General features: G+C 41.9%; 1 protein-coding gene across 1 annotated transcript in view; it reads left to right on the forward strand.

Moving 5' to 3' along the window:
* Positions 1-2,525: 2,525 nt before the first annotated feature.
* SHTN1 (shootin 1) overlaps positions 2,526-21,648 on the forward strand; it is a 65,371-nt gene continuing 46,248 nt past the window's right edge. The window contains exons 1-3 of the mRNA XM_065066912.1: positions 2,526-2,754; positions 11,932-11,984; positions 19,083-19,143. Coding sequence (XP_064922984.1) covers positions 2,697-2,754; positions 11,932-11,984; positions 19,083-19,143 — 172 coding nt within the window. The 5' untranslated portion in view covers positions 2,526-2,696. The remainder of the gene's footprint in view (positions 2,755-11,931; positions 11,985-19,082; positions 19,144-21,648) is intronic.

Raw genomic sequence — 21,648 nt, forward strand, 5'->3', positions numbered from 1 at the left:
AATAACCCTGAAACAATGAACTGAATTCACAATCCAGGGAAACGTTTCTGGGGATGTTAAATCCTTAGAGCATAGGGGGGTCCATTAGCAAACTTAGTGATGGAGATAATTTTTTTGTTGTCTGCTAACTTACAAGAAGAAAAGCAACACTTCATTAACAATTAATTAATACCTTTAAGGAACAACGCTGCAGTGGCACCCATCTTGCTATTGCTACAAAAAGGGTCTGCAACAAGGACATCCTTGTTTTAGACACTTTTTAAGGTATTGTAACTTGATGTAGGTCTAAGTGAATAACAATGAGAACAATGATGAAGCTGCAATACAGAAATCATGGAAGGAAATTCTTTTGACAGAGCTATAGTACCTTAATTTGAATAAATAAATAAAATAATGGAAGAATTGGTTTAGTGTCTCTGCAGATATCAAAGAGATTTTATGCCCTGTTCTGGCTGTGCACAACAGACAGAACATTGTTGCAAGACGAAGATGTCCGGTCTCTTGGCACCGTGCAGGGATAAGCAACCCCACAATGACTCTTTTGCAAACCCTGCTATTGCGCTGCATGAAAGCAATTGGTTTGGAAACGGAGGGGGGTGATATCAGCAAGGGGAAGGGGGGCTTGGAAAGAGACCTGTGGCTGAAGGGAAGCCAAGGAGCAGCCCAAGAAAGGATGCTGAAAAGTAAAACCCTGGCAAACCTGCTCTGACTTGAAGTGGAGGCTATTCGAAGTTGAGGTCGGCTCAGAACTCCAAGGACTTAAATAGGACCTCTGTGTTCCTTCAAATGGAGGCGTTTATTGATGTGTGACTTTATTTGTAGTTTTTACATTCAGCTCTGGTTACAGACACAGGTTCTGGTTTATCCTTTTCCACTAGACTGAAAAGCCTTCAAGTATTGAGGATTTTCTCCCGTGAAATTAACATAATAAAATAATTTGTTTTCTTTTTGCTCGATTAAAAAGCTCAAGGGTTTGAGGTCTCTCATTGTGAAGAGCTCTCCTCAAACCTTGGGTATTTTTTATTTTTTTCTTTTTGTGCTTTCTTGTAAATGTCCCTATACCGCCTTTTCAAGAACTGGATACAGTAACTTTATTTTGGTCTTGTCAATGTCATAGAAGAAATTGTACATCCCATTCTTTTACTGCACTACCTTACTGGCAGCATGTATGTAATTACTTTCACACTTTGCCTCCCACCTCCTCTACAGAGCCTTCGTTTTTCCAAGATAATTTCCCACTCTTTGCATAGGACTCCACCTCTAGGAGCATGAATTTAAAACTTTGCATTTGGTACAGTTAAATGAGTTTTGTGCTGACTAGTTTGAAATAAGCTGATTAGCTGATGAATTTTCCTCCATGGTCTTCTTTGCCTTATAGTATGCTGGTGAGACACCAGTAGAGCTCACATGGATCTCCTGGCTTCTTTCCGGGATGCTACACGAGTTATCAACTACCTCTAGGACAGATTATGTTGTTAAAGCATCAACACGGAGTCTCTTCACATTTTAAAGGTTTGCCAAGTCAAGATGAGAAGACTGGAGAATGCAGTCTGGGAGAAAGGAGGTAGAGGACTGAGCAGCTCTTTGTAGAGAGATATTTTTCTTTTCCTTCCCAGATATTTCTAACTAACGTTGCCACGTCTGTGGTAATGCTGTGTTTTCTGACCCGTCCGCCGCCGTGAACGATGGGTGTTTGCCAAAGGAGGAGGGGCGGAGGTGCATGAGTTGTACCTTTGCCCATGCAAATCTGAGATCATTGCCACTCAGTAGCTGAATGCTACTGAAGCTCGGCAAAACACAGACATACACCAGGTAGTGCAACCATTTTAATAGAAACCTCGTCACTGGATCCCCTCCTTTTTCACACCGCGATCATCAGAGAACAGCAGAAAGAACTGTGTTTTTCTGAGATGGACGCAGCAGGGTCTTGTTAAAGCCCCTCTGCCCTCATGTTGTTACAAAGTTGCAATTAAGCGCTGGACACCAGGGCTGGCATGCACTTGCTTCATTTGCATCCTTACAAACAATAATAAAATCCCCCCCCTTTTTTTTGTTTGTTTTTTTTTAATCTTTTTGCATTCTTCACCTCTCTGTGCTCAAACAGCGGTTTCATGTCGTCCCACCGCTCCCCTGGGCAGCGCACGGGCCCTATGTGGAAAGCTGCCATGTGCAAATCGTGTGGAAGGGTTTGTTAAACATGCACACACCTGCAGCAAATGCAGGGAGCGGAGCGGGATGGGAATCCCGGCTCACCGGGGCGAGACCCCTGACCGGCTGGGGTGCGGCGGGAGCTCTCGGCGTGCCCGTGCCTGGTTGAGGGCGGCTGGCACAGGGTTACGAGGACAGATGTCCCCCTTGACAGGCGGCCCGTTGGTGGGTTTTTCCCCTCCTGCCCCCTGGCTAACACCCCGAGCGGCCCTCCGCGGCCATGCCCGGGCTGGGATCACAGGAGCCCAGGAGCTGCCGGGTGCCGGTGCCTGCCCGCGGGCTGCGGTGCCGCCGTGCCCGCACCCTCGCACATGCTCACTGGGGCGCCGCGGGAGTCTGGGCATGTGCAGAGCGGGCCGGGCCGCTCGCCGCGCCCGCCGCGCCCCGGGGCTCCGGCCGCCGCCGCCCGCCCGCTGCCAGGTGAAGCCGCGCTAGGTGGGGCGGAGCGGAGCGGGGCAGCCGCTGGTCGGCGGCGGCGGCGGGGCAGGATGAACAGCTCCGACGAAGAGAAGCAGCTGGAGCTCCTCGCCAGCCTGAAAGACCAAGGTAAGGGCGGGCGGCGCCGTCACCGCCGGAGAGAGCGGCTCCCCCTCCGCGGGCCCGGGCTCGGCCGCCGGGAGGGCATCGGGCGCGTCAGGGCGGGCGCGGCCTGCGAGCGCTGGGGGGCGGCTGTGGCCTGGGCGGCCCCCGCCCCGCCGGCCGTTCTGCCCACGCAGCGAGAGAATAAAAAAAAAGCCTGAACAAAATAAATGGGGGGGAGCGAAACGTGTGGTTTGTTTCCTTGCCCGTGCCCTTCCCGGCTGCCTCGCCTCCCCGCAGGTGCTCTCGGCTGCAGCCGGGTGGGCGTCGCGGCGGGCGATGGTGGGTTGGGGTGAGCGCAGGAGGCCGAGGTGCAGCAGCACATGGGCCGTTGCTGTCAGCCCGGACTGCCCTGCCCAGCGTTCAGGCTGTGTGCTGGTAGAGGGTGCACGGCTGACGGTTGGCATTGGTCTCTTGGATGGCTGCCTGCTATCTGAGGTGCTTCTTTGGGACGGTTCTAGGGGGTGAAAGTCTGTTTGCCTCATGGTTCCACTGCAGAGCTTCTCATGGAGTACCTGGCTGTGCCTGACTTGGTGTCGTGTCCCATCTCCCGCGCTGCCCTGCAGGATCCGATACAAACCCAACCCACCAAACACACTCTGTCCATGCAAACTTCCCGCCGATAGCTCGGGGCTCGTCCTGGTGTGCCCTAAGTTTCTGTAGAGCCTTTGTGCTTCCAGTGCAAATGAAAGGAAGTGCTTGTCCTCAGCTGTTTTGGTTCCCCCTGTGAGTCATTCTTGGTGCTTTTCTAGGGAAGTCCAGTGTTTCGGTTTTGTAGATGATCAGCTTTGTGAGCGTGTACTTTGGCTGGAAAATGAAAACATATTTCATCTTCTGTAAGGAGGGGGTGTGGGAAAGAGCTTGGATGCTCAAAAGGCAGCCCAGTTTTGAACTTCCTATGTCAGTCTATCCCCAAACCACGTTGGTCCAACAAAGTCTCTACCTTGTCTAGTTCATTAGGTAGGCAACATTTGAAGAACCAGCATTACCAGCTGTTGGAATTGGGGACATCTGCTTGTGATCATGCATCAAGTGGTTGGCATGCTGCCTCTCTCGCAGCTTCATGGGCGATAGGTACAGAGAACCAATGCTGTGATTCACAGCTGGTGATTCCCACCGCCGTGTTCTCTGCTCTCCTGGGAGCCTGGGAGAGCTTCTTTGGAAAGGTCCTGTTGGACAGAGTTGTGTGAGAAAGTGAAATTATAGAGGTGTGATCAGTGCCCCTTTTTCTGTCATTATTTTTGACCATAAATGTGCTTGGTCACCTTTGTTGTATAGCAGAAGCTTTCAGCTGGATATTTATGAACTGTTTATGACCTGCTTTGACACTTCTTTTGGCTGTTCTGCATACTCAGCATTGTAAATTCATGATGACCTGCATAGATTCTGACTTAGAAGGATTTCAGTGGGTGTAAAATTCATTATAATCTTATAGGTGTGTGTTTTGATAATATGGGGCTACAAATCTGGGGTTTTTCCAACTGACTGCTTCTCTCTAGTACTTTTGGCTCCAGAGGAGTTGTCTTGGAACAAAAGGCTATAACAAAATGACAATGATCAGTTGCAAAAAAGACAAGTTTGGGTTATTCTTTTAGAGAAATCCTGGCCTCTTGAACTTGCTTAGATTGGGGCTTCAGTTCTGATGCCAGAAAGTCTTCTGCTCCAGTACAATGAGTATCCTTTAATATCTAATGAAATTTTATGGGACTGCAGGAATTAGTTCAAGGGAAAGTTACTGTAACTTGAGGACTGGCTGTCCCAGATCCACTGAAGGTGTTGAAACAGAAACTATACTCGGCAGACTCTCCAGTAAGGCGCTGCTCTTGGTGGATGTTTGTTCTCAAATGTAGCAGTTTTATGTTGTTGATTGGTTAACAAATGTTTTTGTAATCGAATGCCTGGCAAGGAAGTTGTTTTATATGGGTGAAAAGTTACTCAGTGTAAAACTTTTGAAAATGCTCTTCTATATACTGTTTTGCATCTGAACCAATGCGTAAGTATGATAGCATACCATAGTTAAATTATGTTAACTGACAAGTCTGAGGTGCCCAAAGCAAAGAATCTAAGTGATGAAAAGGTAGAGATGCATAAAATTGTCCTAACACTAATGACCTAAATATTGTTACTGTAGGTAAATTTGCTTCTTCTTTATATAGTGTAATTTGAATATATAGATTTTCTCTCCATTCTTATTGATAACAAAGCAAGACAATTTTACGTGCTAACAACTTTCCTCAAGTAATTTTAGGATGCTCTGGTAAACAGAGGCAGTATGAAAAGAGGAAGAAAAGCTAGTGGTTTATTTTTCCTCTTTACTGCTTCCACGTGTAGATAACAGTATTACTTGGAAGTAAATGCAGTTGGTCTCTGAATATTTGGGGTAGTGGGTGAACATACCTGTCTTTATTGCATTCAAAATGGCAAATGGCTTCAGATTACTGTAATGTTATGGTCTGTAGTCAGGTTTCTGAAAACCATCCATTGATTTGGAGGGATTTCAGAGAACATTAGTTAGTAGCCATTGTTTGGTTTCTGTTTCAGGATGTGTGTTTTTAGTCTTGAGAAACTTGCCTTGACACCAGGTAACTAAACTGTCTGAGAAGTGATCTGAAAGGCAGAGGGGAAGGCAGACAGCAGCGTACGTGGCTCATGGCTGTCGTGTTTCTACGGCTGCTTATACTTTTTTTTAAGCAAGGTCGGTAGCTTGGACCTGGGGCAGGTGTTTTGTAGCTGCCCGCTCAATTCTCAGTGGCAGCTGTGACGCTGACTGGTGTCTGGACAAATTTGCTCGGCTGTTTGGCAGAGCTCTGAGTGGTGACAAGGACACTGAAGCTTGTCTGTGTGCAAGATATGCTTATCTGTCACCCACGCTGAATTTTCCAAGTCCTGTGTGTTAGACTCAGATACCTGATACTGATCGTTCTTTGGTTTGCTCCATTGCCAAGTTTAAGGTGAGCATCATGAAGAAACATGATCTCTGTATTGATGATATTTAGGACTTAAAAGTATTGTTTGTGGTTTAATCCTTTCTGATGTGGCTCAGTTTGATAAAGCTGATCTGCTATAAATATTAGTATTACCTGACTGTACCCTGAGTGATATTTCCAGCAACACGCGTTTCTGTTCAACTGGCCTTTATAATTCCTATGAGTAAGACTTAAAATTGAAACAAAACCAAATCAGGTGGCAAAACCTTGTGTTGTCAATGGTTGATTGTAGAACCTGAGGAACTGTCTTAACAGCTGCTTCATACCAGGAGCTGATTACCTGCGTGGAAGGCTGCCTTGTTTGTCTTTGGTTTTATTTGCATTGCTGGTACTGTGCCCTTAAAGGCAGAGTCGTCTTCTGCTGTGGTCACTTCTGCCTTCCCTTGAAAATGGGAGTCAGCAAGCAAAACATCTGGAGTTCTAAACCAGGTGAAATTACACTTCAGCTGCCACTGTCATGGTCATGTTTCTGATCACTTTGCTAAATTGGCAGTGGTTAATGGCTACTGTTAACTATGCATATACTTAACAGGTTTATATGGCCTGGATTTTCGTCATCAGTTTTAAAGATCTCATCTTGCTCTGTGTTTGTTGGCTGGATTTGATAAGTGTGATGATTTCCAGTCTCTAGTCACAAACACTGAAGCTCTGTGTGATTCTTTTGGTGTTAAGATCTAGCTGATCTCTTAAAAAAGGAAGAAAAAAAAAAGACAGAAACTTTGAATAAGGGAATACCATATATCTTCTAAGGAAAAGGCTGCCAATCTGACAGCAGTATCTCAGAGTGTACTTTTTAAGTATATGCTGTTGTCAAGATCTTAATGTGATTTGACAGATTTATTCTTTGTTACAGAGGGGTAATTTTTACTGCCAGAGGAATTTCTTTGTTTAGGGTAGGATATCTTGTTGGCTGCTGTGTTTGCCTCTGGAGTCATCATTTCTATATATTTTTTTTTTTCCCATATACCTGTGTATGTGGGTGTTCATACACACAACAGTCATCATTCCCTAGCAGAACCAGTCCTGCTGGAGTGTTTTCTTCATTTATTAGAGTTTGAAAGTGTTTCCCACTTCAGTTTCTTGTGTTGAACCACATCTGTTTTTCAGAAAGCTGTGAAGGCAAATCTGGTGGCGTGAGCTTAGTGGTTGGGCTTTATCAGGCAGTGGTGGTTTCGTTTGCCTGCCTGGTTTCTGGGAAGCTGTAAGACTGCAGGATGCAAATTTGGAGTTTCATTAAAAACAAACAAAACCTTTGTACACACTGTTACAGATTTGAGCAAAATGAAAACGTGGGAATACAAACACAGGGTCTGACTTAAAATATTTGTACTTAATGCTTACCTTTGAATACCTACACACATGATTTTTGTTTATTTTTTTAAGAACTGTTTGATAATTGAATCTTGTAGGTGTCAGCTAGTGCAGCTGACACAAGACCAAAATTTTGGTTTGGCCACCTAAGCTTTAGGCCTAACAATAGATTTATATATTCTGACTCAAGATTTGGAGTAATTGTAAAGTAACGGGTATAATGCCATCGCATATGTTCACCTTTACACAAGTCCATACGCTCTTGTTCCTCAGCGCTGCCTCTGTAATGATTACCCAAACCTGCAAAAAAACAGGTGTTAATTTACTTCTACCAATAAAACATTACTTCATTAGTATAGCTTGTTTTATCTGGAGTGAAGGACTTCTTGTGCTGTCAGCTCTTTCTCCTGCCTCTCCTGGCAAATACGAGCCTGGTCCGTAGTCTAGAAGAACAGTGGAATGACACTCACTTCCTTTGACAGCTCTGCTTGCTTTTTGATTAAATAAATAGGTTTGAAATGCCGAAGTGGCATTACTTGTTGATCTGGCATGGAAGGGCTCTCACTCTACTTGAAGGCCACCCTGCTTTACATTGTAAATGCTAAAGTATATACATGTAGCATTTTAAAGTTTGTGGGTTTTTTATAATTTGAATTTTTTAATATACAGCTTTAGAAAGGGGGTTGGTGAATTTTTTATTAAAAAGAGTAGCAAGGGCCTCACCACCTCACTCTGTGTAAATGAAGCTGTCTTTTCTGTTGTTAACTATGAATTATAGTCATCGTATACTTTTGCCTTTATGACCTTGTTTCACTAATAAGTGCTTTTTAGCCATAGTAAGTATCTGATATCTAAACCGTCTAATTTAGATAATACGTATCTTCTGTTAGCAAATGCAGGTTCAGGAGACACAAGTTTACGACTAAAAATCAAAAGACTAAAATATAATTAAAGGAGCTTCTGTATACAAAGTTACCTACTTAATTTAATACAGATAATTGCATTGATACATGTTGACAATCCCTTTTGGCCAACTGGGCTGGTGAATGACCATGGTTATGTTATTAAGGAGCATTCTGCGTTAACTCATGTTGCCTATTTTGTTGTTTGACTGCTTTAAAACAAGAGCAGGGTTGGCAGGGAATGTGTATTGGGTGGGTTAAGAGCTATAGCCCAAATTATTCTATTCCATTTTCTGTCTTTTTACTCTCCTTAGTCTTGGTAGTGTAGTATTGCTCCTCTACTGCATGAGGATAGCCTGAAGCAATGGAATGTGATTTCTGTCCTGATAAATTGTTTATATAACACTGCTGTATATCAGGAATAATTCTATTAAGGATAAACTTAAGTTAACATCAGACAGGAACAGTATCTCAAGAGATCTCTGATACATATTTATTATAGTTCTTCAGGTGGCGAATGAGTAAAACATTTTACTATCAATATATGCTGCAATATTGAATCTTTGAGAAAATGATGTATTGTTCTAGAATTTTAGTAGCGCCTTTTGTAAAGCATCCTCACATGTTTGTTTCGTTCACCACTGATTTATTGGAAAGAGATATCTTTATCCTAGGGTAATGTACATATATAATAATCTGAACAAGTCATGGTGAGATGTAAGAAGTTTTGAGATGCTCAGGTGCTGTTGTTTATATTGTGTGAGAGCTTTCGTAGGTTGAGAAAATATAGTCCTGTCTCTCAGAGAAGGTTTAGGGACGTCCTTGTACAACAGCATTTATGGCTTGTCAATCTATGAAGGAGTGACAATGATACCCCCTATTTTACCAAGAGGTTTTACAGCTAAATAATCCATGTGGGGTTTGGAACATGTGAAGTGTTGCCTGGTGCTGCTGGTACTAGTTGTTCTAGGGTAGTTTTAGGGCAAAGGGACCATTGTCACCTTTATGCCATTTAGTGCTTCAGTCAAGGTGATGTAGACTCCTGGCTTTTTTGAGGTGGCCTCAAAACTTCATTGTACATAAAACTGTTGAAAAACTTTGTATAAAAACTTCCCAATAAACCCCCCAATGTTAAAAAATGCACTGACTTTTCAGTTACATTTCAAAACCTTTTCTGCCTTTGCAGATAACCTGATATACAGAAGAAAATGTGTGTAGTCTTTTTTTAAACTGTTATTTCTGTTTCCAGGCCTGATAAAAGCAGCAGTTTCTTTGTTAGATATAGTGTTTAATAAATCCGTACCAAAAATCCAAATGATGGGATCTGTATGGGTGGATCATGTAGAGGTTGCCATCCACAAAGAACAATCTTATTTCCAGAAGCCAGGTCCTTGCCATTCATTAGCTGTATTCAGGGAAGAAGTAATTTTTTTCAATGACAGGAATGGGGTGGGCACGGTAAAATGGTGCTAAAGAAAAGGTGTCTGAGTGTGGCATGAAGGAGCTGATTTTGTGGAACATGCCGTGGATCTCCATCCATGGTAAAAAGGGGAAGAGTTACCCTGGCCGGGCAGTTCCATTCCCAGTCTCACACAGGTGAGCCCTTGCTGGGCTTTGCTGGAGCGTTGTGTAAGTTCGTGTCCTTGTTTTTTGGTAACGTGTTCTTGTATCCATGCCTTGAGGGCTGATGATTCAGAGTCCTCTGTTCACAGAGTGTGTGAGAACTGTCAAGGGTGGGGGAAACCTATATTTATGTTTTTCAGTCGTTTATAAAGTATTGAATAGCAAGTATGAGTTTGCCTTAGAGGTGAGCAAACACTAGTAGTTTCTGAGTATGAAGAATCTTGAATTGTATCTATTGATACAGTTTTCATTCCTTTTCTTGTATCTGGATGCTAGAAATCTCTTCCCTTGTTTTCCTGAAGGGAACAGGGAAATGGCTTAGAAGTGGAACAGTGATCAAGAGGTATAGTTTTTACATTGCTGTGTAGGAACCATGTTGTTTCACTTTAGGTGCCCTTAGAGAAACTGCATCAGCTGGTTTCATGCCTGTTCATCTACCTGTTGTTTTTTTTCTGCTTCTTGTGTATGGGAGTTGGGTAGGTAAGGAGAAGTAGGGACAAAGTAAACTGATGAATGTAAGACCTTGGTGTGGTGATGCAGGGCACATTTTTAAGAAACCTGGTTTTGTTTGTTCCACTCTCTAGATACACATTTTTACTTGGATGAGCAGGAGTGAGGATTTTTTTCCATGTGTTTAAATGATTAGATCTTCTATAAGCTTGCGTGCAGACTGTGACTTTACTTTCAGTGGTTTTATTTAACTTCTTATCTTTGAGAGGGCTGGAACTTTTTCAACACTTGCTGGTCACAGCAGAGCTGAGTTTCTGGCTAAAAGGTTTCTAGTTTTCCGCAGTTTCCCTTTCTAGTTAATATAGTTAGCAGGGTCTTGCCATTTCCCCATTGCTGGTCAGGACACACAAGGAGCAGAACCCTGTGCATTGGGTTACTAGCCCAGTAGCTAATACTGCTGCCTATATGGCAGACTTTGTGTACCTCAGTCCTGCATCTCTAAAGTGAAGTGATCTTGGGGAAAAGAGGAATTAGGATAATTGGAGTTTTGTTATCTGAGGTATTTCTGTGCTGCTGCTGAAAGTAAATAGGCAAGCAGAATAGCGATGCTTGGGGTGAGTTGAATTAGTTTTATTTCAACAGGCTTTAAAATGCTGGGGAAGGAGGAGAAGAAGGATGTGACAACAATATAAAGTGTAACTTTATTCCTAAGAGCTTCTTATTTGGAAGAGTTTAACTATCTAAAGCTAGAAAGGGCTTGTAGATTTTCAGGTGGCTAATCTACCAGACTCTATGTATTCATGTCTTCAGATATAACATTAGTCACGTTAAGTTTAAGACAAAACTGCAATATCTCTGCTATCATCAGCTCAAAACTCTATATTCATATCCTTTATCTAGTTTAAATTAAGTTGGCTTGAAATAACACCTGTGTGCCAGTGTAGCTTCTGTGAGGTGAAGAAAAAAATGAGGAGATACTAAGGGGCCGCAAGAAGACGTAACGTCAACAGCCCTGTCCTTTTATTCTTGCAGTATGCATCTTGTAGACTGAAAAATGTTCTTGTCTAGCAAGGTTTACTCCTCTGAGGTTTGGAAGTGTATTGGGCTTCTTTCTAGTGGCAGTAAAATTTCTGCTGTCTCAGGTGCCAAACAGCCCACGTGGGACACACTGAAAGAAAAGTAGAATTAGGAAGTCGGGGCAACAATGTCACATCCCTAGGGGAGTAAAATGAAAACTTTAAGAAGGGCATATAAAAAATACACTGGAAGCTTCATTGGTAGCTGATTGATTGTGTCTGTGTATTATTTACTGTTTTGAAACACTTGGGCATCCAGTGTCCTGGAGGTTGATCCCTTCCCTGCTGATCCCCGCAGCTGAGTTCTTGTGTGATCTTGGGTAAATCAGACAATCTTTTCATGTCTCCACTGTGGAGTTTAAAGCAAAAAAAATCTCTCATAGGACTCTAGCTGGAAGAAAAAGTTAATAAATAAATGAATAAATAGAGGTGCTCAGCTACTCTGGAGTACATACATGTAACAGTGTTGTGTTAACCATGCTTTCTAGCATTGATCTGTAACCTGAGCCAGTGTGGGTTTAAGATGGTGACTACGAGCCTGCACATTCACCTTGTAATTTTTGAACTCAGTCAATAAGGTTGTTTAACTCTCCATTGATCAAAAATTGATTGTTTTGGGAGTCACCATCTTTTTCAGATGCTTTCCAATTACTTCAGTTCTAAAAGGATATCCAGTTCATCCATAGGCTATTAATGAAGTTTGTGACCCATGTTACTTCAGAAGCGGAGAGCTCATTTGTGTAAAGGAGGTGCTGCAATATTAACTTTTTTCTTTTTCTTTTCCTTCTTGTATAGCTATTGGTGAATATGAAGAGCTTAGAGCGGAGAATAAGAAAACGAAAGAAGAGGTTTGTATCTCTTGATTATTTCTTTAATACTAAAATGCTAAATACCTTATTGGCTATGGGAGGTTGTTGTCTGCTTTTGTGAGCTCAGCTGATTACTTACAACAGTCTCACTCGTAAGTACTGCTTGTATACCTATATGTGTGAAGGAGCAAGGAATGCAACTCCCAGCAGCTATTCTAGCTGTCCCACTCCAGAAAAGTTGGTATAAATATATATATTTTAAATGAGCGGTGCTGTCACCTGTTTGCATATGGTTACAATGTGAGCATAGACCGACTCAAGTGTTTAGATTTTATTAGGAAAATTTGTTTCTCTTGGATCTAAACCTTGTTTTATTACAACTTGGTTTGCACAGTGGAAAATGAAAATAAAACAACTCCCCCCTTTACCCAGGCCCTCTGAAAATTCACTATGTAGGAATATGATTTCTGAAGGGATTTGAAATCTTTCTCCCTGCCCCCCCCCTCCCCCCCCCCGAAAAAAAACCCCGCAGCTTTTAATAGGAGAGCAAGATGTCTTGTCTCAACTTGCAGAATGGCACTGCACCATAGAACAGATTTGCAGCATTATCACATATCCTTCTGGGAAATCTGTGCCTGTCCAACTTGAAAAGAGCCTTTTAATGTGTAGGCTGAACTTCATACGTTACTGCAGACTTCATTTTTTAATGTTCAGAGATACTTCAGTAGAGAAGTAATGACCACTTTCTAGATTGTTCATTGTAATGAGGATGCGTTGTCTTCCGAACAGTAAAATAAAGCGAGTGTGATAAGGTAGATCTTGCCACCCAGGACTCTTGTTCATTCAACACACTTGATTTCCGTGAGGAAGCCAACAGGAACTCTGAGAGATTTGGTGTGCTGTGTTGCATAAATCCTCATCAATGTGCAAAAGGTTTTTAGCAGTTATCTGCCAAAAGAAACTGTGGCCAGTAAAAGCCTCTTATCAGTTCTAGATAGTGATGAAGGCAGAGGAGTCAGTGCTGTGCTGTGTTGTGAACAGAAAATTGTCTTTTCTCCCGTATTAGTGAGCTGAAGATGCAAGAAACATGTTGGTTTTCAAATCCCTGTTAGCTGCCGAGGCATGTAGGTTTAAACTGGCTTTTTTGTGAAGTCATTTCTGAAGGGTCATGTTTAGTCCACTTGTTATAAATGTTGCAATTCAAGGCTGTATTGGGAAGACCTTGTCCTTAACTACTTTCTCATTATTAACAAAAACTTGAAGCTTATCTTCACATTATGGGTCAGCAATGATTATCTGTATTTCCACTGAGGTCAGCGTATTGTGCTCCACTCCCTCATAGCCACTGACCTTGTCTTTTTTACCGTGCTTGTTGCTGCGTTCCTGCTCTGCTGTCCTACCCCTGAGCCTCAGATATCCCAGGGAATCTGTCCTCTGGTTTTGCTGTTCAGAAGATTTGGGCAGTTCATCTCCTAGTGCTCAGAAGAAAAGGAGAATGAAACTGAATTAGACCAAGAGTCCATCTAGTCTGGTATCTTGTCTCTGACAGCAGCAGAACATGTATAGCACCTCCACAGACTACTCTTCTGGTCTCCAAACCACTTGCAGCCTGGGGACTTCCTCAGCTCTGTGTGGTTCTGTGTGTTCTCCTTTCTCTTCCTTGAATTTGTCCCACCCCAGGAGTGCCCACCGCATGAAAAAGTGGCTCCCCAGCTTCACCCTGAACACACGTCCTGCTGGCTTGGGTGTTTCTTCAACAAAACTTTGTTTAGTTTTTTGGGGGGCAATGTGGAGGCTTTTCTTGAGCTTCATTTTTATTTAGAAATTGTTTTCTTCAAAAGCAATGAAGTTTTTGTGGCCAAAACTGTGATGAAATGAGATGTTCTGAGGTTGTTTCTTGCATTCTGCAAGGCTTTTTTCCTATAACTGCATATCTCTAGCCACTCCTGTGTGTTTCTTCTGAAGGTTGGTATGATGTTTTTCAGAATACTTGCGTAACAGCTGAAAATCCTCCAACCCTGAGCACATGGGGATTATATCCCCAGTCCAGCAAATTAGTTAAGCACGTGCTCAGGGTTGGAGGATTTTCCGTTGTTATGCAAGTATTCTCCATCCAAGAACCTCCATCCTACAAATTGGTGTGCTTGCGTAAGCAGTCCTGCTTAATTGTTTAAGTGCTTGGATTCAAGTGTTTAAGTGCATTTCTTCTACAAAAAAAATATCTACTGATACCAAGTTAATGGTTATGTTTGCTTACAGTGCCAATACTGGAAGAAACTATTCCTTGTGTTACTGCAGGACTGGGTAATCCTGAAAGCTCGTTAGCATCTCTCTAACTTGGTATCTGAGTTTATGCTTTGCAGGATCAAACCCGATATTGGAGGAAGTAGAGCAGACACTGTCACTGCCTGGGGATCTGGGAAGTTTTGGGGAACTTCTGTTCCAATTTCTGTCACTGTCTGTCAGTATCAGTGTAAGCAAATGGCTTCCTCTTTATTAGTTGTGGTCGCATAACTGCGTCAATAGGAGGAAGAGAGAATTAATTATTTTAGAAAAGACCTGCAGACTATTTGTGGGAAGTACCACATGGGAGTAGTTAGGTAGCAGTCTGTGTGTATGTGCTTTTGATGCACTTGGTTGGTATTTTTTTCTAACTCACCACTACACTTTGGTTCTGAAACATGAGCTGTGTCATGGGGAAATGATCCTAGTTTATATTACAAACAAGGAACTTAAAATAAGATGTAGTTTTAATTTTTGAAAATTTATGCTCTTTGTTCCATATTTTTCCTTAAGATTAGAAAGTAAATTGAGTTTTATGTAGGCTACTTTGTTCAAAGCACTGCTGCTTAAAAAGGGTGCTAATAAACATGAAAATTCAGGAGCAAAATGTAAAATCTCTGCACAATGTCTCTTCCTCATTGCCAAACTGCCAATTTGGAGGCCTCTGGTGGGGTCTCTGGCAAAAATAATGCAGACTTTTTATTTTTATTAGTATTTTTAAATACTTTCAAAAACTGGAGCAAAAATGACATTGGCGAATTACATCTCTTAGGTCATCCTTTTAATTGAGGTAGCTGACTCAACCAGTCCCCAAAAAATAGATAAGTAACATTCAGTTGCACACAAATGTGGATAACTTAATGTGCAGTTCTGACATATTCAGAGTCAGATCATGAATAAATATTTGACTACTTGCTAATCAGACAGAAATGACTCTCAATACTGGTTTTGACAGTGTTTTGTCATGCTGCCAGTAGGGGGGGAAAAAAAAAGCAAGACAGCTTTCCCAAACAGTAGGTGTAATACAGTGTCTCTGATACATCATTCATGGTGTTCGCTCTGATAAAGCACGTATATAGAGTGGATTATATGTTTTGTCACCAAATGGGAACGGAGAAAGGATGCTGCCTTGGTGATATGCTCATTCTTTCTGGAAGCAGAATATAACAAATGTCAAAGGATACTTTTGAGCATTGTACCAAACTCATAATTTTAGAACAAGCATTAAATCTGCATAAATTTCACAATCTGTGTAAATGGGAAAGAATGTATCTTGTGTTGCTTAGCAATGGCTTAATTGACTATATGGCTACTACGTGAACTTCTTGCATCTTAATATCTGGGTGGAACAATCTCTTTCTTGTTTTTGCCCTTTGAAGGCCTTTTACTGAAGTCAGTAGGAGCTTATGTGCAAAATAGTTGGCAAAAAAAAGAGAAGCCTGTTAGAAGAGAATAGACAAAAAAAACCCCAGGCCGCCCCAGAATTAGTGGCAAAGAGTCATTAGGCTGATGGGAGCGGTTGTGTGGAGACCTGTGTATCCGCAGGCTGGTTGTGACTTCCCAACATCACATTGTAGTGTCAGGTTCACCTACTGGTGTGGAACTACCCTGGAATTGTGCTGGATCGCAATACAGGCCGGGTTCATGGGCTGCTCTTCACATCCCCATACATGCGGTGTTTGGTTTGAGTGCTGAGCTTTGGTGCGGACGTGATTTACTTGGCATTAATCAGCAAATCAGCTCTCTGTGCTATGAATGAAAGTGTCACCTCATAGGAGGCAAAACTCTGGAACTCCTGAACTTGCTCCTGCAAAGATGAAAAATCGTAAGGGGATATTCACAAAATGAATTTTGGAAACGGAACTGTTATTTGTTTCTAGAAATACAAATGCAATGTGGTGTTGTTTCCAAGAAATGATCATTGATGGCTATAGCTAGTTCAGGAACTGGAACGGGAATATTGTCTGTTACCTTTTGTTTTATTTGGATAACGGTGCTGTAAATATTTGACTAAAAATATAGTAAAATTATATAAACACTGGAACTTTTAACAAAATAAAAACAGAGAAATGACTGACAATCCAGGAGTTACTGACTTTTTCATTTGAGGGTACTCTTGAGTATGGACTTATCTGTTAATGCTGACAAGTATTAATGCTTTTTACTTTCTCAAGTAAATACTTGAAAACTGTTTCTCCTCAAGAGCTGAAGGTGCTTGAATGTGAAAAGTAAATGGTAAATTTTATAGTCACGTTATGCTATTTGCCTTTTAACATTTAGGTTTAGTGATATTCTTGTCAATTAACAAATCTACTATATACGTCTTTTTGCAAAATGAGGTGGTTGTGAATTTTGAAGGCTTCTGTGCAGCTTTTTGAGACCAGCTGACACTTGTAAATCTTGATATTTTAAAACTTTCCTGTTTTAAAGGTAAGGTCAGTTTATTTTAAGGGGTATCTTTTTATTATGAAACTTAATTACTTTACATAAATATTTTTCGTTTTCCTAAATTTCCAGTTTGATGCAGTACAAGTAGTTAAAGACAATTGCAACTTTTTCTGCTTCTTAGCCAGATTGGAGATAAACTATGTTATTCGGTAGGACATATAAGAGCTCTGCTTGCACAGGTTTGATTACAAGACAAAAGGCAAAGTGCTTTCCATTGATCATTTCAGTGAGAGCAACAATCTCCCGCTCTCCTTTTCTTCCTGCTCTTTCATTCTGAAGCACAGTAGCAGTGAAAGGAAAATATTCAGAAAGCTGCGACTGGGAGCAGGAATTGCTCTGCAGAGACCCAAACCTGCAGCCCTGATTGCGCACGGAAACACGCAGAGCTGCCGGGAGAAAAGTCGCCTTGCCGCGGCCCAGATGGAGCTCTGTCTGCAAATAGCTCTCGAGGTGAAGTGGAACAGGTCATTTAGCATCCCCAAGGAAAGCTGTTGCGCCTTGCAGCGTGTTGTGGAGGATTTTGAAAGGAGTTTTTCCGACCATTGGGACAGGGAGTGTACAGCATCCTCCACATCGAGGTTTCCATCGGTAGGAAAGTGTCTCCTTGACTTCCACAGGCAACAGATCAGATCCTTAAAGCGCTAATCTTTCTGCTTTTTAAACCGAGCATTTGAAGTGCTCGCTCAGTGTGCCGTGGGCTGAAAGCTCGCAGTGTGCAGGAAAAGCAGTGGGTGAAGGATGCCAGTGTGGTTACAGTGTGTCTTGTAAAATCTGAAGAGGCAGCAGCTCCCGCTGATCCCCCTTTTGCAGCGGAGCTGTGCTCTGCAGGAGCAATCAGAAATACTTTCTTTCTGCGCCTTTTACTGCCTTCTGCTCTTAGACTGCGCTTCTGCCAGTAAGGTAAGGCAAATTTTTGCTGAGGAAACTGAGAGGGAGGGCAGCAAAGCAGCAAGACTTATGCACGGATTTCCCTTCCCCAACTCTCCCGTGCGAGATTCTCTGAACAGCTTCTTTGTTAACAGGGCCGGACAAAACGGTGAGTCCTCGTCTGGTGCCGCTTGCTCAGCACATCTTGCTCCTTCTGCCTTGTTTCACAGACCTTTACAGCAGCTGCTGACTGACCTGTCCCCCCTGCTGAGCCTCTGTCCCTTGCCTCGTCACCCCAGTGCCAGGAGAAGAGATTGCGTGATGAGTGCAGCTCCTTTTTCTCCCACCCATAGCCCTCAGCAGCACGTACAAAGCCAGTGTGGAGGCTGCCCCTGAGGTGACACCATGGGCGTCTTCTCCTTGCCCAAGAGCAGATCCTTCCTTGGGCTTCATCCAGGGTCCTCTGGAGCTGAGAGAAGGTCTTTCTTGAACTTGGCTGCCTTTGAATTGGGCTCTCCTCCTCCTTGTTACTTACCAGCAGTCTCCTTTCCCAGCTAAATCAAAGGGGGTCCTCATGTGGAAAAACTGAAAATCGAGCAAAATCAGTTCTTTTCCAATGACTGGTATCTTTGTAACTGCATTTATGTTCTAAGGAGCTCAGTCACCCAAATCTCTTGCAGAAATTAACTCCTGGTCTTAACATTGATTTATTATCGTGAACAGACACAGCCGCATGTGAGGAAGGATGTCTGGTATGCCGTGTGTGTAAGACACATTGTGTGCCAGTCATACTTCCCCCCCAGGTCATGTGTTTTTTACACTGTGGTTAATCACTGACTCTTATGAAGTTTACTCATTTCTTTGAGTTCTTTCATTTAATCACAGAAGAGGTTTTCTTAGAGAAGTCTATTTAATGTGTTTTATTCCTTCCCTTTGAAGAAACCTATCTATTGTAAGATTGCAGCCCTGTGTAGTATTAGCAGTAACCCCAAAATTAATAAAACCCAGGTGATGGGATATCCTTAAAGTATGAAAATGAGTATCCTCCCTCCTTCAAGGCTGAAGCTTTGCTCATGATGTGATGAAGCTGAACAGCATGTCCCTGTTTATTGGCTTTGAGATTTTCCTTGCACATAGTAGGTATAGAACTGTAGGCCTCTCTTCTGCATCTATTTGTGTTAAAGAAACTAGACTTAAAGCATATTGTATTGCTTGAACTGTTGTGTGGAACATGGATGACTGTTTATATCTGTTATGGATAATGTGGCTCTTCTAAAATGTTTTCAGACTAGCTATGAATTTGAACATAAACTCAAGTAGAACCTGCCAGTTTGATTAGGAAATACTCTGGGTAGTGAATATTTTATGCATAGTTTCTATTGATCTTACGTGACTGAGACCAAAGAGAAATGATGCCTTGATAGGCCTTTGTACATTATTGTGCCGGCAATTGATCTTCGTTACTTTTGCGTGTTGTGGCTGACTGCTAATTAAATAACTGGGATCAGTGTTTCATTTCAATTTTCTCTTCTCCTACAGTGTGACAAAATCAAGCAAGAACGAGATGAGGCTGTCAGAAAACTGGAGGAGTTTCAGAAAAGTAAGTTGATAATGTTAGTGGGGATTTTTTGGTATAGGGAATTAAGGACACCACTCTCCATACTCCACAGCAGTGCTTAGAATGCTGAGATTCAGGTCCACTTGCTGTTTCTCCTTCAAAGCCTTGTTTTAAGGAGTTAATCCAGTGAGACTTTGACCATCGTCAGACTAACTGCTGTCACAGCATTTATATGCTCTGACACAGCCATTCTTAATGTGCGAAGTGGTGAAAATACAGTGGTACAAATGCAACTCCATCTCACTTGGATTCTGCAAGTGACTTTCAAAATGATACATGCTTGGATGAAGTGGGATTTGACGCTATCGCTGAGATTGACAATGACGATGATAATAATAATAATAATGGTAATTTTTTTATTAAGAAGTAGTAAAATTACTTTAAGGTTAGACACAACAATAAAGTTTTTTAGGATGAACTACTGTCTCTTGACAATTTTTAGAGAAAGTTTTGTCTTGTGTGGGCTGTGAGCAAGTCAATATTCAGTTTTATACTTTTATGGTAATGGTTCTATTGAAACTGCATAGTGTCTGGATGCAACAAAGCATATCTAATGGGAGTGGAAGTATCCTAGTGGAATAGCTTCTTAGAAGAGACAATTACAATAGGATTGTGGTCTTATTTCTGGTTTGTGCCAGTATGGTGAACTGCACCTCGAAGCATCACAAATATGGATGAAGTTAAGGCAGGAGAAGGAAACCATGTGTTCTATACTTTTGTGCAACTGTGTTAACAGAGGAACTTGCTCACTTCTATTTTATAATTGTTCAGGTGATACAACTATGGAAAATAGTCTGAAATCAACTGGAATAATCTACTGCCTTAAATGATCTTAGATAACTGTTCTGTGAGGCAAGAGTGTTCTCTAAGAAGTCTAATTCCTCTGGAAGAAATTGCAGCCCGTTTTGTTTTTGTTATGATACCAGGAATACCAGAGTGTGGCAGAAGATGTCAAGTAGTTAAGACTTAAAATTTGAAGTAATATTTGATGTTGTAAAATTTTATAGGTTTCTTTTATCTTCCTTTCACATTTTTAAAGGACGTACCTTGTAAACATAGTGATAAAATGCCAGGAATATTAGGATTTTAAGGCAATAATAGAGCCCATTATTTAAACGACAATATAAAAGGCAATTATATTGATGAAGAGCTACATCGGCTTTGTGTCTGTGAATAAACTTGGCCTGTACTCAGCTTCTATTTGTTCTCCTGGCATAAACACATATTGTGTGTGATTCCAGTTTAATGGGGCCCCGTTTGTATGCCAAGCAGCTGCATTTTAGGCCCTATTGCGTGATTTCATAGCTCTCTGAAAATTGGTTCTATTGAGCACAAGAGATAGAAGGTGGTGGTGGGGGGGAAAGCTTCAACACACAATCATTTCTTTTCAATTGGAGCCAGCAAGGTTGATGACAACATGACCATTGTGTTATAATGATAAGACCACTAAGGATCTGTACCTCTCATCAAGGCTTTCACACAACAGCAGATACAATTTAATTCACTGCTCTGTCAGCAGTGCTGATACCATTATGCCGTCTGTCTCCACAGTTATAATCACTGTCCTCCGAGAAATGCAGTTGAAATGATCTTGAGCAGTCAAAGAAACTCTCAATTAAGGCTGCCACTTCCAATGTGTCAGATTGTGTCTTATGCACTTGGTACAATTTTCACTTCCAATCCTGTTTATTTACAATGTCTACCAGTAATTACGCTTAACATGTCATTTAGTGAGGGTGCCCCTGCCAAGGAGATTGTTGGGTGCTGCGGTACCATTGAGTGGGAGTTTCTCGCAGTCAATGCCATCAGCGGCTTTTAGTCCCTGATGGGATGCAGTAGTAATGTTGATAATGCAAGTATCGTGCTCATCAAGTCATAATTAGATGCCACTCAAATGTGCCACTTGTAATAACAGTGTTGATTCATGTTTTCTCGGTGACTGCAACTACTAATTAGTTAAGTGGTTTTTGGTTGGCCTGCATTTGCTGTGGATTATTATTACCCCTGAAAAAAACTGTCAAGGTTAGAGATGTTTCAGGCCACTTAGTGCTGCTTTATGAATTTTAATATTGACATAATAAGAACTTTGGACAGACTTAGGAAATAATATATTTTTGTATTTAATTTGGAAAGATTTTTTTTCCCCTGAGTTAATCATAATTGCAGGTTAATTAAGTTTAAATGAACCAAGAGTAATCCCTAGTTCTGCCATATGAGCCCAATCCTTGTTTCCTAACTTTAGCTTTGCTTGAGGCCATTAGATTCCTGTCTGTAAAACGGGAGCAGCTCTGTGTCTCCACTGCTCCCTCATCCTGTCCAAAGCATTTCATGACTCCAAATTCCCAGAGCTGGGTAAAATAACAACAGAAGAGATGTAGACATGTACTACCTGAAGCTTTTCCTCTCTCAAATTAAATATAATATCTGGTACGGCACGCTTGGAGCAGATCATTTCTCCAAAGTCGGAAAGAATGGAGATAAAAAGAC

This window comes from Columba livia, chromosome 6 (genome assembly GCF_036013475.1).
Source record: "Columba livia isolate bColLiv1 breed racing homer chromosome 6, bColLiv1.pat.W.v2, whole genome shotgun sequence".
Lineage (NCBI taxonomy): Eukaryota > Metazoa > Chordata > Aves > Columbiformes > Columbidae > Columba > Columba livia.